This window comes from Diceros bicornis, chromosome 38 (assembly GCF_020826845.1).
Source record: "Diceros bicornis minor isolate mBicDic1 chromosome 38, mDicBic1.mat.cur, whole genome shotgun sequence".
Lineage (NCBI taxonomy): Eukaryota > Metazoa > Chordata > Mammalia > Perissodactyla > Rhinocerotidae > Diceros > Diceros bicornis.
This window is the reverse complement of record NC_080777.1, coordinates 25671790-25689849: the sequence shown is the minus strand read 5'-3', so window position 1 is coordinate 25689849 and position 18060 is coordinate 25671790. Positions and strand designations below refer to the sequence as shown.

The window sequence follows — 18060 nt, the reverse complement described above, 5'->3', positions numbered from 1 at the left end:
GTTTCCTTGAAAATACCAATTATAAGAATCAAAGCAACTACTGCAATAAAACAGACATAGCGTCAATGGTATAACGAAATTAGAATGCACACCTATAAATTCCACCAACAAAGTTATTCCTCATCATATTGCATAAGATGGGCCATTATGTATGAACATAAGTCCCATATCCACTCTTTGAAATTTCAGAGAAAATATCCATTATTCAGACATTTTTCACTTTGGAGATTGGAAGAGCACAAGATCACTTTTTGGATGATCGACATAGTGAACAGTCATTCCATGACTGAATTTGGTCCCATAGTTGAAATCTGCACAAACACTCACATTCATTCATTTCTTAATCTCAAGCATCTCTACATCATTTTTATTCCACAGTCTTAAAACATTAAAATAACAACAATTATCTGTGGAACTAGAATATATGAAGTTGTTAGTTTAAATACATTTTTTCAAGAAAGGTAACGTAACATAATAGGAAAAGTAGATCTAAGATGTCTCGTATAGAATGTGAATATTTAAGCAGATTTTAAAAAGAGACAGATAACTGGAATAAGAAACTGGGTGCTTAAAGTCATGACCCATTTTCTATATATATTCTTAGAATTCTTAAGAAGCTAACTTATACACCAGAACACCATATAATTCAATAATATTATAATACCATAATAGTAAATTTTTGCTGGTTTGACTGTGAGTTAAATACTGACTATAGAAACCTTTTATATAGTTACATATTTCAAAAATTCAATGCAGGTAAGAGTCCTTCTGAATTCTGATAAAATATTAGTGTAGGATTTTGGTAGTATTTGTTAACGGTTTATTAATGATCAGAGTCAGGTAAGGATGAACAGAATAAAGAAAACCCTAGTGACTGACCGATGTAAAGTAATGATTTTGTACTGCAACCTTGACAAACAGTTAAGTAAAGGAGACTAATTCAAGACACACCAGAGTCTTGAGGGATAGTTCTATTTTTAGGACTGGTCCAGATTGTTGGGGGAGACAACACTAGATATTCTTCAAGAGACGGTAACTGAAGGAAGATCTGTGGTCAAAAGAGTGGTGGTGGTGGTTGTCACTACGTCCTGTAATTGCTTGGTTTCTGAAAGGATTTCTTTGTTTATTAAGAGAAAATAAACAATTGAGAGGAGTGAATGGCTAGACTAGAGGGAGGTGCAAATAGACATTGAGAGGATAAAACTGCAGTAAGGCATATGACAGCTTGAACGGGATTATGTGAAGGTGAATATAGGTAGAGAATTCACCTTAGACAGGAAAACTCTGAGATCAGAAGAGAGTATTAATTGAAGCCGATGTTTGGAGTAAGTTAGAATGGAAAGTTGAGAGATTTCATGCCCAACATTACCTTGGGTTTTTCCCCATGTGAAATAAGGTGGGATCATTTGTAGAGATAGAAGAGGACAGAGATGAGGTTTGGTCCTGAAGAACTGGCAATACCTGTGACAGGAATGTGTTTAGAAAAATGTAAGGATTAAGAAGTGACCAAATTTATTGATTCCTTTAACAAACTCCTAATGAATATCTCCTATATGTCAGCCAGTCTTTTGGCTGTTGAAAACACATCAATGAACAAAATAGCTATCGATTCCTGCTCTAATGGAGCAGAGGCTCAGCTCTACCTTCTTCTTGGAATAATCAGTGACTAGAAATCTGATGAATAAGAAAGACTGGACATCCAGGGATCCCTTTGAATGTAGGACCCAGGAAAACTCCAGGAAAGAACTTATTCCAAAGGAAAAATGAAAGAGGACAGCGGGATTCTCCCAGTTATCAAAGCCTTGGTCATCCAAAGGTCGGGATGATTCACTTACAGAGTGCAGGGCATCAATCAGATTTGTTTCCTGGCCCAAATCCTACTGCCTCCTACGACTTAGAGGGCTTGTGGCCCACCCACCCTCCAGCACATTAACCTCTTTTTGTTGCATTTGAAACAGACTGAGAAATTATCATTGTTAGAAGCTCTGGGATAGGCAAAAATCCTATAGGAGTACAGCAGGTGGGTATTTTCTCAACTCTTTTTCCTTGTTTTCCAGGGTCTAAAAGAAAGTGCCACAGAAAAACAAAAATGGTATTTGTGCAAGTATAGTTATATTTTCCTGGTAATTACTACTTGTATTTTAATCATATAAATATATGTAAGTAAAATTTAGCTTCACACTAATAAAGATACACAATGTTAATATCAGAGACAAAAAGATTCATGAAATTCTATTGCTAATTTATATTTGTCCTCTGTACACACAATGAATTATCAACAACAAACATTTGGATTCGTTGTAATTTAAGACCTGACATTTTCAAGAATATCTCTCAATTTCAAAAATATGGTTCTGAATACTGTTTTTACAACAAAAATATTAACCTCTATTAAATGTCAATTGAGAAGTGTATTCTCACCAATGCACTGAGGAAGTTGGGTCCAGGTTCCACGAAGACACATAACCGATCTGTGTCCAATCATTGTAAATGCTTCTCTGCAGTTGAACTCTACTGAATTTCCATGGTGATAGGGAGGGGCAGAAGGCTGGACATCGCCGTGATCAAGCTCAGGTATATCTCCACAGGTACTCTCCTCCTCTGTGAATTTTCACAAAAATGTGCTTATCTTGAAGATATAATTTATGTGTGTATATGAAAACAAAAAGTTGATTTAAGTTTAAACATTAATATTTTTTATACATTACCAATACACACAGGCAACGTTGTCCATTTTCCATCAACACACTGAATTTTGTTAGAACCCTTCAACAGAAATCTAGGATTGCAAACATATTCCACCTCTTCGCTGTGTCCATATTCCTCTTTCTGTGTTTCTTTAACTTCTCCATTGGAGAGTGGAGGGGGTGGACCACATGCCCGTACATGCTCTAGAGTAGAAATACTGTGTAATTAATGCTTAAATTGTCTATTTTTTCAACTTAAAATTCCAGTAAAACGGAAAGGTTTTTTCCTTAATTTATTTATTATTTCTTATATAATTTATGAGAGCATCCTTAAACAATGACCAAACAATGGAGTTTACACCAGATTCTTGTTTCCCAGGTCTATTACTTATACTATGAACTAGCATATTGGAAGTATATTTAAAACCAGAAAATAGGTTCAATAATCTAGATGTTGTAAAGATGTATGAAAACCACTTAATAAATAGGGTTGTGTTGGTGATAACAATATCCATATTCCACAGAAACATTTTATGAAAACTTTCTGAAAAAATACCACCATTGGGGGCAAGCATTTGATCAACATATTTCAGCTTTGATTAAGCCATACATGAGATTGAATTGACTAGAAGCTCCTTGAATATTCTTTGGACATAGTCAATGGAACTTGTCAGGGCCATGCTATCTAAATTGTCCAATATTAATGGTGGAATTGTATGCAAAAGGAAAAGTAACAAAAGAAATCCCTCCATTGGCAGACATCCTGTGTGTATCTATGGAGACTTCCACTGCATATGACAAGAAACAGCTGGAGATTAATTTCCCAAAGAAGGAAATCTGAAATATCTTCTATGGAACACATGTCCTTCACAGGTATACCCTGGCTTAATGCATGAGATTATAGACACACTGGAAACAAACAGAAAATTAAGAGAGGAGAAAAAGTTGATATCCAAAATTCCAATTCTGGTTTCAGCAATTGCGAGATACATATTCACCTTTACATATTGGAAAATCAGGGGACCATCCGAAGTGGTAGCACTGAATTGAATCTGCTCCAACTCTTGTACGTCTTTGTCTGCAGGAGAATTTCAGTACATCTCCAACTTTGTAAGTGCGTTTCTTGGGCTCAACATTTAATAAGCTGTCTATTTGGGGAATACTGCATTCTCTTTCTATAAACAAGATCAAATAATTTAATCAGAATATATAATCATTTTTATATATGTCATGTAAAAATGAGGTGCTAGGAACTGCATATACAGAGGGACACTAGACGAAATCTTCTTCCTTGAAAAATGCTACATGTTAGGTTTTATACACTCTCTAAATCCATATGAGACTCTTTGAGCTATATTAAGGTATTGAACAGCGATATTTGTACCCAGAAAATTTATTTGTAAAGTCAACTTTCTTATACTAGATCTGATGTTATCACTGACATTTATAAAATTTAATGTTACATTTTCCGTACTCTCAAAACATAAAAGAATTCTCCCACATTAAAAAAAACTAATGCTACAATTCTTAAATTGCACACCTATAAATACTTGGTAATTTTATTTAAAGTAATTTGAGAACCAGAACACACAAAAGAGACATTTCTAATGCATTTTAGTTAGAGGAACATTAAAAACTGCCTAATTAATATTCTGCATGTTCAGAAATCAAACTGAAACTTGAAATAAAATGAAGAAACACGTTTGAGGCCGTATCGTATGGCTAGGTGTATTCTAGGCATTCTGAATATTTCTATAATATACAAATGTCTATTCTTATTATAAATGTAATTTATACTAGCTACTAATAAATTAACTATTCTCATTCAAATAAGTAATGTGTAAAATATCCCTTAATACTTGTCAAATTTGTGACATTGCTAAATATTATGAAAAATGCATTATTTTATTTAGAATTTTTCCATCTTGCAAATTAATTTATAAAATTAAAATTAACTTAAAAATTAGAGTCATACTAAAAAGAAACTTTTTACTAACTAAAAGTCATGTATTAAAACACTCATAAAATTAGGTGTGTTAACTATTTTTAAAACTAATGTCACAAAAATAATAACTCAATAAATTTGCTCTTGTTTTTGTTTTAATGTTGATTCTTGAAGTTTAGTTGAGAAGATAACACTTAACGAGAACCACTTGGATTACTCCCCTAAAATTCGATTCCAATCATCTACATAGCAGTTCTTTTATTTGTATGTCTCTCTGTTTATATATTTTGTGGTCATTTTACATAAATTATCCATCTCATCACATTACGAAAGACACTGCCTTAACAACAACAACAACAACAACAGAGCTTGGCTGTTGACTATTTTATCAGTGTTATATTTATATAAAGATAATGACTTAAGAAATGTGATTTAAAGATTTTGAATGGGCATACTATGAATTAGAGATATTTGGCTTTACCCCTAAAAGTCAAAATCCTAAATCCTAGCACTGATGATTGGAAACATGAGTATGAATTTTTTACTCTGAAGTGTACATTTATTTCAGATTGCTGTAAACATTGTTGGGCTTAAGTGGCTTATGACAGCAACGATTGTTTGGAAATCTCTCCCCGAAGGACAGAACACCCAGGATATTGGAAATAAACTCAGATATCAGCCAATCTGTGTGCACTTTTCTGCTACATGTTTGAGGGAAGTGATTTGAAAAGACTAGTAAACTGTGATTTGTTCATTTGATATTTGGAGGCCTAGATCGTGCTGGAGAATTCCTAGCAATGTGTTCACAAGGTCATAAGTTTTTATAAAATTTGCAATAGAAAGCCATGTTGGCCACATCAGTTTCCACTGCTGTCTCTGTCACTCCAACTTCTTCTCCTTCATGTTTCCTGTCATGTGGTGACGTGGGAAACACCAGGAGAATTATATAGTCATGATTTTGCATTCTTTTTTAAAGAAGGCCCCTCAAAATGTAAAAGCTTCTGGCTTCATAAAACTTGGATCTGCCTCTAATCCCAGAAAAGAAATTCATGATCATCTTGAAAGCTTTCCACTTCACTTAGAATAAAATCCAAACTCTTTCCGATCCATCCTTTGCCTACACTTCCAATGCCATCTTATAGCTCTCTCCCCCTGTCAATCCAGACTCCAGGCTTTACGATCTTTGAATTGTTTAAATAGCTCAAGTTCTTTGCTGCCTCAGCTGTGGACAGACCCCTATCTCTATCCTGAATGGTTGTCACCCTTTCTTTGCATAGATGCCTTCCTATATAAAGTAGATCCATCCATCCTCTCCTATTTTCAAAGTTCTTGCATTCTTTTGTTCCTCTGAACACAGTCATATATCAAATATATTTAAAATATTTTTATCATTTGTTCATTATTTGCCTTAATTCATTGGTTTTTTCATACTGGAATGAAAGGTCTCAAAATGCAGACCCATGATTGCATTTTTCACCATTTTCTCCTAGCCTATTTCTAGCCCATGATAGGTGTTTGCTGTCAGCGTGAATCCAATTCACTGGGACCAAGACACTGCTAAGCAAGTCTACCTCAGCTCTATAATGAGCTCACTGTGTGTCTCTCACAAGTCTCTATTTGAAACCTTTTCTGCTCTACCTAGTGTGCCCTCTCCTCCTTTCCCCATGCACCACTCAATCTCAGATGACTTTGTCTCGTATTTCAAAGGAAAATAGAAACCATCAGCTCCTGCTTCTCCCCAGCATTACATTTACACATCCATTTTCCTTCCTTCCCCCTGTGAAAAGTTGGAAGTAGCCTCGTCACCGCCAAACCCTATTACTTCCACAGGAGCTCTGGTTCCCTTTCTCTCCCACCTTCACAGGGAACTATCCGCCTCATGTATTCCATGTCTCCCTGCTTCCCTCTCTCCTGCATCCTCATCAGCATTCAGTCCACTCTCATGTCTCCCATCTTTAAAAAAAAAAATACTCCCTTGGGCTGGCCCGGTGGGGTAGTGGTTAAGTTTGTGCACTCTGCTTCAGCAGCCCAGGATTCGCAGGTTGCAGACCTACACACCGCTCATCAAACCATGCTGTGGTGGTGTCCCATATACAAAGATGAGGAACATTGGCACAAATGTTAGCTCAAGGTCAATCTTCCTCATCAAAAAAAGAAACAACAATACTTCCTTGAGTGTATAATTTCCTCTAGCAATATGCTGAATTTCCTATTCTGTGGCACAGTCAACCTTGAACGAATTTCGCCCACATGTTGTATGAAATTTCTTACTAATCATTTTTCTTCAGTAAATTCTATTTAGGTTCTGCCTCATGTATTCCATCCAAAATTGTTTTTGCTACCCTTATTATTGGCCTTGATGTAGCCAAATCCACCACATTTTTACAGTCTCCTAACTGGACATATCTACTCAATTAGAAATATTCACCACTCAATTTGTGATAATAATGTAATTAGCTTATAATTCATTAAGTTTATTTTTGACAGATACTGTGGCAAGAGGTTTATAAGGATAATTTAGTCTATTAGTCAAAACAATCCTTTGAAATATTATGACAATTGTAAATATTAAAACACTTTTCAGATAAGGAAGAGTGAAGAGAGGTTCAAATAGGCGTGGTTGCTGACCTAAAATACATGCTTAGCGAGTGGTGGAGCGGGAAGTAGAACCCGGCCAGCCTGACTCCACGCGCTTCACTACTAACCACTCCGTCTGTTTCCTCTGCCTTCAGTCATTTCTTCTCCTCATGTCTGTAACAACATTCACTAGTACAGTTTTTATTCTGATTTCTGGGTCCTCCTTTTTTCTATCTACTTTGCCTTCTCTTCCTCTTCCCTGTGACACCTAAATGTTGGGAAGCTGCAGGGCTGAATCCTGAGCTCTCCTTTCCTTTCATTCTTTATTCTTTTCCAATGTGATATCATCATTTGCATGGTGATAATCCCACAGGTATATCTCTTGCCTAGACCTACACATCTAACTCTGTGGTTTACATATCTGATTTTGATTGTCCATGGGCAGCTCAACCATAATGTGTTCAAGGCAAAAGTTGGGATGTTCCTTCCAAAGTGCTCTCTCTCCTCCAGAACCACTTCACCAAAAGACGTTGCCATTTACCTGCCTGCTTAAAAAAATAAAGTCAAATAAACATGTGAGTCCCTTAACCTCTTAATCTTTTTCATACCCAACATTCGAAACATTACCTATGTTTCTACCACCAAAACATATCCCAAATCTTTCCTCTGCTCTGCATCCCTCAGCCATCACCCTATCCCAATCCCCACCCTTTCTCACCCACATAGACTCCTGAATCTTCTCTCGTTCATCACAAGCACAGCATAAAGCGAAAGAAAACCTTCAAAAGTCCACAGAAATTTATATTGTTCCTTTCCTTAAAACTCCTTCATGGCTTTTCATCAATCCCAAAATTAATACAGATGCTAACATGCCCTGAAATAACCTGGACAGTCTTTCCTTTGTCACCTCTCCAGCCTCAGCTCATAAAATTCTCCCACACCTTGAGTAGAATCAAGTGACCCTGGTATTTCCCAAATATTGTTTTGTTTTCAATGCTTTGCGCATACTGTTCCTTTGGCTTGGACACTCTACATCCACTCAGTTTTCTACAGATTCAAACCCTATCTCCATCCATGGAAAACAGACCGCTGATTGGCAAATATAAAAGAAATTCCTGTAACAGTTCACGGGACTTTTCAAAGTCAGAAAATAAAAGTTCTTTTCAGCACCTGCAGAAATTAACACTCATGGTGGGAGAGGTAAGACTGAACCGGAAGCAATATACCTGAGTAAGTTCTATGTAACTGTAATTTTGGTAATGAGTGCCCTGTTTTAAATAATACGAAAGTTTGCATTTGGAATAACAAAAACAATTATACTTTAATCACAAATCTATGATACATATGGCCCATGGGAAACATTAAAGCCCAGTGTTAAAGGTAGATTATTGTCTCTGGGCTTCAAAACAACCTCTGCTCCGAGTTTTTAATAAATCAGAAGGTGACACCTTGATTTTAATCATTGTTCCTTCAATATGAATCTTGATAATTCAAACTTTTCACAAATTAATGTTAATTTTGTTCCTCTTGAAAAAAAGAACAACTGACAAAACATTACTTACCATAACATGTGGGTGTATCAGACCAGCCATCGTTACCACAAACTATGGAACCTGTGGTGTGTCCATCTCTGCTCTCATAGCCATCACGGCACACGTAGTCCAATCTGTCATTGAGCTTAAACCATGTTCTATCACTTTTGGCTCTGGCCTTCTCAAATAGTGGCATATCACAGGATTCTAATGCATAATAGAATGGAAGATTTCCTTTCTAGTATTATTAAATGAACAATCTGAATGAGTATGTCCCATACGAATGGGAAGTAAAGACTCTATCAATTAGTATATGCTAATAAATTAAATATCATATAGAAATAATCTGAGAATGTCAGTGATAAATCATTGTCCTGAAAATCTAACTCAAAAAAGAGTTTCTACATAACATTTTTCGCATCACTTAAACTCTCTGAAAAATTCATTTTAAGAATATTTTTCTCAATTCAATTATACTCAGCGCGCACCGACGCACTGCTTGTTAGGCCATGCTGTGGCCACGTTCCATATAAAGTAGAGGAAGATGGGCACGAATGTTAGCCCATGGCCAATCTTTCTCAGCAAAAAAGAGGAGGATTGGCATTGGATGTTAGCTCAGGATTGGTCCTCCTCACACAAAAAAAAATAACAATACATTCAGTTTTCACTAACATTATACTAGACTGATGTTAATAAAGGTTTAAATAATTTATCTCAAATTATATAATGTGTTATGAAGCCAGCTAGCTTAAGATTTAGAAAAAGAAAGCAAAACTAAAAACATACTAATAAAAATTTATTTAACCGAGACGTTTTCTCTTCCACAATAAGCGTGTTGTAATGGACAGCTGATCACAATTCAGTATAAAATGAATTTCATATGGAGGCAACTTTTCTCATTTTTTCTTTGGCTAGTGCCCATAGTAAGCAAAGAGACTGAAAAAAATGAAATGAAAACAGCAAAAATGGATATTTTAAATATCCCTTTAACTTAAAGTAAATATGTTAAATATCATCTCAAAAAATGTTATTGTGTGGATTTAGGATAAACAGATCAACTGAGCAAATTGTTCTTAGAAAATCTTCATAAACGTCTAGGTAATGGGACAGGGAAATCTTTCAACACAGAAAAATTTGGTACCATCTAGAAGTGTTTCTCAGTCTCCACTAATAAGATGTCTAGGAAGATTTCCTAAGGGAGAGGATTTTTCAGAAGTGGACCTATCCTGCAGTATAAAACAAGTAAATTATAAATAGTCTAAGATTATGCATTATGAACCCATCTCTTCGCTTAAAAAAATAACTCTCATGTCTAGCAGCAAAGACTGAGACATGAAAGTCTGATCACCTTGAAGCAGGTACAACAGGCACAAAGGTCTCAGCTAATAATAAATGAGTTTACACCAGAATACACATAAGTCTTCCTAAGTAGATTTGAAATCACCGGGGGTCTTAAAAAGGGAACACTTGAACTGAAAGATGCACTCATATTATACCCCACCAGTAATTAATCTTAAAAGGCAAAATATCATATATTCTCCTCAAAGTTTTTTTATTTGTCTTTTCAAGTGGAACCACCTCAGACCTCCCAAAAATAATTAAAGTAAACTTTTGTACAACGATCATCAGGATGAAGAATAATAACGTAATCAATTACTTACTAATGCATGTGGGCTGAGCTGACCATCCACTTTGCAGACATGTAATTGATCCTGATGCTCTACCGTCTGCTGTTACATATCCCGGTTTACACTTATATCGTGCTCGTTTATTTAAGGGATATGTAAAGTCAGATTCAGAAATAAATCCATTCTCAATTTCTATATCTGATTTTGAACATGTTTCTAAAATGGAGAAAGCTTAAGGAAAAGACAAGTATATGTCATTTGTAAATGATAACCTGGAAAATTCCTAATCATCCAAGTTCTTGTGCAAAGAAAATAGGCTATGAGTTTCCAAAGATATTAAATCAAGATAATTTATTCAAATTTGGGGGGAACAAAACAAGATTTAAAATACTCAGAATCTCTTCTAAGAAATTATGAGAAATCTGTTGGTCTAATGGATCTAGATCCTACAGTGTGCCGGAGCTCTCCTAGTAATGGGTCCTTTCCTGGAACTTGTGTTCAATATTGCCTAATTTGGATCTCTTAAGCAAACCCAGAACTCAGTTAACCAGCTGGGGTATCTCATATCAGATGATGATCTCAGAGGATCTTCCACCATAGCAACCACAGCCTTTGGCCCTGAGATTTTCAAATGTTGATCATCATAATTGGGTGCTTAAAACTATATGGATACAAGGAGTTCAATGAAGATGACAAAGATCAACGCATTCATTGATTTTGGAAGGCCAAAATGATGGTTCTTCAAGTTACATACAAGTTCACTTGAAACAGTAAAAGTAGACTTTTGTCCTTTACTGCATCTCCGCCCAGGACTCAGCTTCATTTATTAAATAACCCATAGATAAAGAAGACAGCAAAAGAGAAAATATTAAGTATTTTTAAACGAATAATAATAAAAACATGTTAAATAAAATTTTGTGAATTGACACTAAGGTAGTGCTGAGAGGGAAATTTTACCATTAAATAGCTATATTAGAAAAGAATAAAGACTGAAAATCAAGAATTGTTTCCACTTTAAGAAATTAAAAAAGAAAAGCAAACAAAACCCAATATAAGTATAAATTTGAAAAAAATATAGAAAAGTTAGTAAGATGGTGGAATAGGATGCCTCGACCTCTCCTCCCCACACACAAACCGAATTAACAGCTACAGGTGTATCCATTCCCTTTATTAGAAATACAAATCTGGTTGAGAGATTCCTGCAGACAAGGCAAGTGAGAAAATGGTAAGTGGTAGGAGAAACTGCAATACAGTCTCATCATAAATCCCACCCCTACAGATCTAGATCCTACAGTGTGCCAGAGCTCTCCTAGTAATGGGTCCTTTCCTGGAACTTGTGTTCAATATTGCCTAATTTGGACCTCTTAAGCAACCCCAGAACTCAGTTAACCACTTGAGGTATCTCAGATCAGGTGATGATCTCAGAAATCATCCACCGTAGCAACCACAGCCTTTGGCTCTGAGATTTTGAAATGTTGATCATCATAACTGGGTGCTTAAAACTATATGGATATAAGGAGTTCAAAGAAGATGACAAAGATCAACACATTCATTGATCTTGGAAGGCCAAAATGATGATTCCTTAAGTTACGTACAAGTTCACTTGAAACAGTAAAAGTAGACTTTTGTCCTTTACTACATCTCTGCACAGGACTCAGCTTCATTTATTCAATAACCCATGGATAAAGAAGACAGCAAAAGAGAAAACATTAAGTACTTTTAACTGAATGATAATAAAAAGATGTTAAATAAAATTTTGTGAATTGATACTAAGGTAGTGCTGAGAGGGAAATTTTACCATTAAACAGCTATATTAGAAAAGAAAAAAGACTGAAAATCAAGAATTGTTTCCACTTTAAGGAATTAAAAAAGAAAACTAAACAAAACCCAATATAAGTATAAATTTGAAAAAAATATAGAAAAGTTAGTAAGATGGTGGAATAGGATGCCTCAACCTCTCCTCCCCACACACAAACCGAATTAACAGCTACAGGTGTATCCATTCCCTTTATTAGAAATACAAATCTGGTGGAGAGATTCTTGCAGACAAGGCAAGTGAGAAAATGGTAAGTGGTAGGAGAAACTGCAATACAGTCTCATCATAAATCCCACCCCTGGCACAGCACCATCCAGCTGGGAGGGAATGCCCAACTCACAGCTTCTCCTTGAGGAACAAATGGTTGGAACCCTACATCTTGTGTCCCAAGTTTCCAACTGCTACTCCAGGGTCTGGCTTCTAAGTCGCCTGACTGGGAGCTAAAGGGCCCAGCATATGCTAGTCTCCTGGGGACTACAGAGGACCAAGTGTCAGTTATGAATGAGTGTGCGAGCACTTCTCACAGTTCAACTCCCAGCCGAGTGTAGAGCGAGCAGATCATAAAGCCCAGCTCCCAGTTCCCCATGGAAAAAGATAGATCACACCTCTAGACCCTCAACTTTTCCAGCTGCTGCCTCAGGAACTGGCTTCTAATTAACCTGTCTCTGGGTGCTGCCAAAGATCACAATTAGCTAGATGCCTAGGGGTTCCAGAGAGCAAAATAATGGCTTGACAGAGCATGCGGTTTGAAGGAATGTGCATGCATTGCCACAACTCCTCTCCCCACCTCAGTGCAGAGTGAGTGGAATGAGAAACTCCAGCTCCCAGCCTCACCCTGAGTAGAGAAGGAACTGGACCACACATCTAGTACCTCAAATTTTCTGGCTGTTTCTTGAGGGCCTGGCTTCTATCTTGCCTATCTCAGGACATTGATAGACTTGGCTTACTCTAGACTCCTGGGGAATGCTAAACACAAAGACCACAGGTTGGATGAGCAAAGAGTTTTGAGAAGCACCCAGAATCTCTGTCTGGGCCAATGATGATAGATTCTTCTACAATCAGGAGGAAGACAAGTGTGCCCACTCGCACCACTTTTATTCAATATGTACCGGAGGTCCTAGCCAAGCAATTAATCTACAAAAAGTGGTGAAAGTGGTAAAGGGGCACAAATCTACGGTGACGGATGGCAACTAGACTTTTGGTGGTCAACACGAGGTAATCTATCCAGAAGTTAAAATATAATAATATACATCTGAAATTTATATCGTGTAATAAACCAATCTTACCTCAATAAGAAATTTAAACATTAACAAAATTAAAAATATAAAAAAGAAATAAAAGGCATCCAAATTAGGAAGGAAGAAATAAAATTATCTCTCTATACAGAAGACACGATATTATGTGTACAAAATCCTACAGATTGACCAAAGCTGTTAGAACTAATAAACAACTTCAACAAGTTACAGGAAACAAAATAAACATACAAAAATTAGTAACATTTCTACACACTAACAACAAACTATCTAAAAAGGGAATTAATAAAGCAATCACATTTACATTAACGACAGAAAGAATGTAATGCTTAGGAATAAACTTAACCAAATTAGTGAACAACTTGTATACTGAAAATTATAAAATATGAATGAAGAAAATTAAGGAAGACATAAACAGAAAGACATCCAGTGTTCATCAATTGGAGTCTTCAATATTGTTAAATGTCCATACTACCCTAAGTGACCTACAGATTCAATGCAATCCTAATCAAAATCCCAATGGCATTCTTTCCAGACACAGAAAAAACAACCCTAAAATTAATAGGTAACTACAAAAGACCTGAATAGCCAAAGCAATCTTGAGCAAGAACAAAGCTGAGGATATCACACTTCCTGAGTTCGAAAAATATTACAAAGCTACACTAATCAAAACAGTATGGTACTGGCATAAAAACAGACAAATAGATCAGTGGAAAAAGGTAGAGAACCCAGAAATAAATCCACACATAAATGGTCACCTGATCTTCAGGAAGGGTGCCAAAACACACCATGGGGAAAGGACAGTTTCTTCAACAAATAGTGTTGTGAGAACTAGATATCCATGTACAGAAGAATAAAACTGGGTCCTTATCTTACACCATATACAAAAATCTACTCAAACTTATTATATTGTTGTCAATTTCTTCTCTTCAAACCTGTCAATATTTGCTGTACATGTTTAGGAGCTCTGATGTGGAGTGCACATATGTTTACAACTGTTATATCTTCCTGATGAATTGACTCTTTTATTATTATCTAATGACATTCTTTGTCTCTAGAGACAGTTTTAGACATGAAGTCAATTTTTTTGTATTTAAGTATAGCGACTCCTACTTCTTTTGGTTGTCATTTGCATGAAATATCCTTTTCCATGCCTTCACTTCTATTTGTCTTTAAATCTGAAATGAGTCTTTCATTGATAGTATATCATCTATTCTTGTTTTTTTAGTCATTCAGGTACTCTTTGTCTTTTGTTGTTGCTGTTTATTGCAGTAACATTGGTGTATAACATTGTATAAATTTCAGGTGTACATCATTATACTTCTATTTCTGCATGGATTACATCATGTTCACCACCCAAATACTAACTATAACCCATCACCACACACGTGCCGAATTATCCCTTTCGCCCTCCTCCCTCCCCCCTTCTCCTCTGGTAACCACCATTCCAATCTCTGTCTCTATGTGTTTGTTTGTTGTTTGTTGTTGTTATTATCTACTACTTAATGAGTGAGATCACACGGTATTTGATCTTCTCCCTCAGACTTATTTCATTTTCCATAATACCCTCAGTGTTCATCCATGTTGTCACAAATGGCTGGATTTCATCGTTTCTTATGGCTGAGTAGTATTCCATTGTGTATATATACCATATCTTCTTTATCCATTCGTCCCTTGATGGGCACTTAGGTTGCTTCCAAGCCTTGGCTATTGTGAATAACGCTGAAATGAACACACGGGTGCATGTATCTTTACACATTGGTGTTTTAAAGTTCTTTGTATAATTAGCGAGCAGTGGAATAGCTGGATCATATGGTAGTTCTATCCTTAATTTTTTGAGGAATCTCCATACTGTTTTCCACCACTTTACACTCCCACCAGCAGTATGTGAGAGTTCGCTTCTCTCCACATCCTCTGCAACACATGTTGTTTCCTGTCTTGTTAATTATAGCCGTTCTGACGGGTGTGAGGGGATATCTCCTTGTAGTTTTGATTTGCATTTCCCTGATAGTTAGTGATTTTGAACATCTTTTCATGTGTCTGTTGACCATCTGTATATCTTCTTTGGAGAAATGTCTGTTCAGGTCTTTTGCCCATTTTTAAATTGAGTTGTTAGTTTTTTTGTTGTTGAGATACATGAGTTCTTTATATATTTTGGAGATTAAGCCCTTATCAGATGTATGGTTTGCAAATATCTTCTCCCAATTGTTAGGTTGACTTTTCATTTTGTTCATGGTTTCCTTTGCTGTGCAGAAGCTTTTTAGTTTGATGTAGTCCCATTTGTTTATTTTTTCTATTGTTTCTCTTGCCCGGTCAGATGTGGTGTTTGAAAAGATGTTGCTAAGACCGATGTGGAAGAGCGTACTGCCTATGTTTTCTTCTAGAAGTTTCATAGTTTCAGGTCTTACATTCAAGTCTTTAATCCATTTTGAATCAATTTTTGTGTATGGTGTTAGGTAAGGGTCTATTTTCATTTTTTTGCATGTAACTATCCAGTTTTCCCAACACCATTTGTTGAAGAGACTTTCTTTTCTCCATTGTGTGTTCTTGGCTCCTTGTCAAAGATTAGCTGTGCATAGATGTGTGGGTTTATTTCTGGGCTTTCGATTCTATTCCATTGATCTCTGTATCTGTTTTTGCGCCAGTACCAAGCTGTTTTGGTTACTATAGCTTTGTAGTATATTTTGAAATCAGGGAGTGTGATACCTCCAGCTTTGTTCTTTTTTCTCAGGATTCCTTTAGCTATTCGGGGTCTTTTCTTGTTCCATATAAATTTTAGGATTCTTTGTTCTATTTCTGTGAAAAATGTTGTTGGAACTTTGATAGGGATTGCATTGAATCTATAGATGGCTTTAGGAATTATGGACATCTTAACTACGTTAATTCTTCCAATCCAAGAGCAAGGAATATCTTTCCATTTCTTTGTATCTTCTTCAATTTCTTTCAGAAATGTTTTATAGTTTACGGTGTACAGATCTTTCACCTCTTTGGTTAAGTTTATTCCTAGATATTTTGTTCTTTTGTTGCAATTGTAAATGGGATTGTATTCTTAGTTTCTCTTTCTGCTACTTCATTGTTAGTGTATAGAAATGCAACTGATTTCTGTATGTTGATTTTGTATCCTGCAACTTTACCGTATTCGTTTATTACTTCTAAAAGTTTTTCAGTGGATTCTTTAGGGTTTTCCATATATAAAACCATGTCATCTGCAAATAGTGAGAGTTTCACTGCTTCCTTTCCAATTTGGATCCCTTTTATTTCTTTCTCTTGCCTGATTGCTCTGGCTAGGACTTCCAGTACTATGTTAAATATGAGTGGTGAGAGTGGGCATCCTTGTCTGGTTCCTGTTCTTAGAGGACTAGTTTTCAGTCTTTCACCATTGGGGATGATGTTAGCTGTGGGTTTGTCATATATGACCTTTATTATGTTGAGGTAGTTTCCTTCTATACCCATTTTATTCAGAATTTTTATCATAAATGGATGTTTTATCTTGTGAAATGCTTTCTCTGCATCTATTGAGATCATCATGTGATTTTTATTCTTCATTTTATTAATGTGGTGTATTACGTTGATTGATTTGTGAATGTTGAACCATCCCTGCATACTTGGAATAAATCCCACTTGATCATGGTGAATAATCTTTTTAACGTATTGTTTTATGCCATTTGCTAGTATTTTGTTGAGGATTTTTGCATCGATGTTCATCAGTGATATTGCCCTGTAATTTTCTTTTTTTGTGTGTTGTCCTTGTCTGGTTTTGGTATCAGGGTAATGTCAGCTTTGTAGAATGAGTTAGGGAGCTTCCCCCCCTCCTCAATTTGTTGGAAGAGTTTGAGAAGGATAGGTATTAAGTCTTCTTTGAATGTTTGGTAGAATTCACCAGGGAAGCCGTCTGGTCCAGGACTTTTATTTTTGGGGAGGTTTCTTATTACTGTTTCGTTTTGTCTCCAGGTATGTTTTGATTTCTTCTTTGATTTCTTCAGTGATCTAGTCATTGTTCAGTAGCATTTTGTTTAATCTCCACGCATTTGTGGCTTTTCTGATTTTCTTCCTATAGTTGATTTCTAGTTTCATACCATGGTGGTCAGAAAAGAAGCTTGGTATTATTTCAATCTTCTTAAATTTATAGAGACTTGTTTTGTAGCTTAATATGTGATCAATCCTGGAGAATGTTCCATGTGCATTTGAAAACAATGTGTATTCCTCAGTTTTTGGATAGAATGTTCTGTATATATCTACTAGGTCCATTTGTTCTAGTGTGTCATTTAAGGCCAATGTTGCCTTATTGATCTTCTGTTTGGATGATCTATCCATTGGTGTAAGTGGAGTGTTAAAGTCCCCTACTATTATTGTGTTACTGTCTATTTCTGTTTTTATGTCTGTTAATAATTGCTTTATATATTTAGGTGCACCTACACTGGGTGCGTAGATATTTACAAGTGTTATATTCTCTTGTTGGATTGTTTCCTTGATCATTATGTAATGCCCTTCTTTGTCTCTTTTTACAGTTTTTGTTTAAAGTCTATTTTGTTTGAAATGAGTACTGCTACCCCAGCTTTCTTTTCATTGCCATTTGCCTGGAGTATCTTTTTCCATCCCTTCACTTTCAGTTTGTGAGTGTC

General features: G+C 35.9%; 1 protein-coding gene across 1 annotated transcript in view; it reads right to left on the bottom strand.

Moving 5' to 3' along the window:
* The window catches only part of LOC131399559 (complement factor H-like), a 79987-nt gene that overhangs the window by 16710 nt on the left and 45217 nt on the right, over nt 1-18060 (bottom strand). The window contains exons 8-12 of the mRNA XM_058533899.1: nt 10403-10600; nt 8772-8948; nt 3686-3862; nt 2709-2891; nt 2422-2601 (exon numbers count right to left, since the gene is read on the bottom strand). Coding sequence (XP_058389882.1) covers nt 2422-2601; nt 2709-2891; nt 3686-3862; nt 8772-8948; nt 10403-10600 — 915 coding nt within the window. The remainder of the gene's footprint in view (nt 1-2421; nt 2602-2708; nt 2892-3685; nt 3863-8771; nt 8949-10402; nt 10601-18060) is intronic.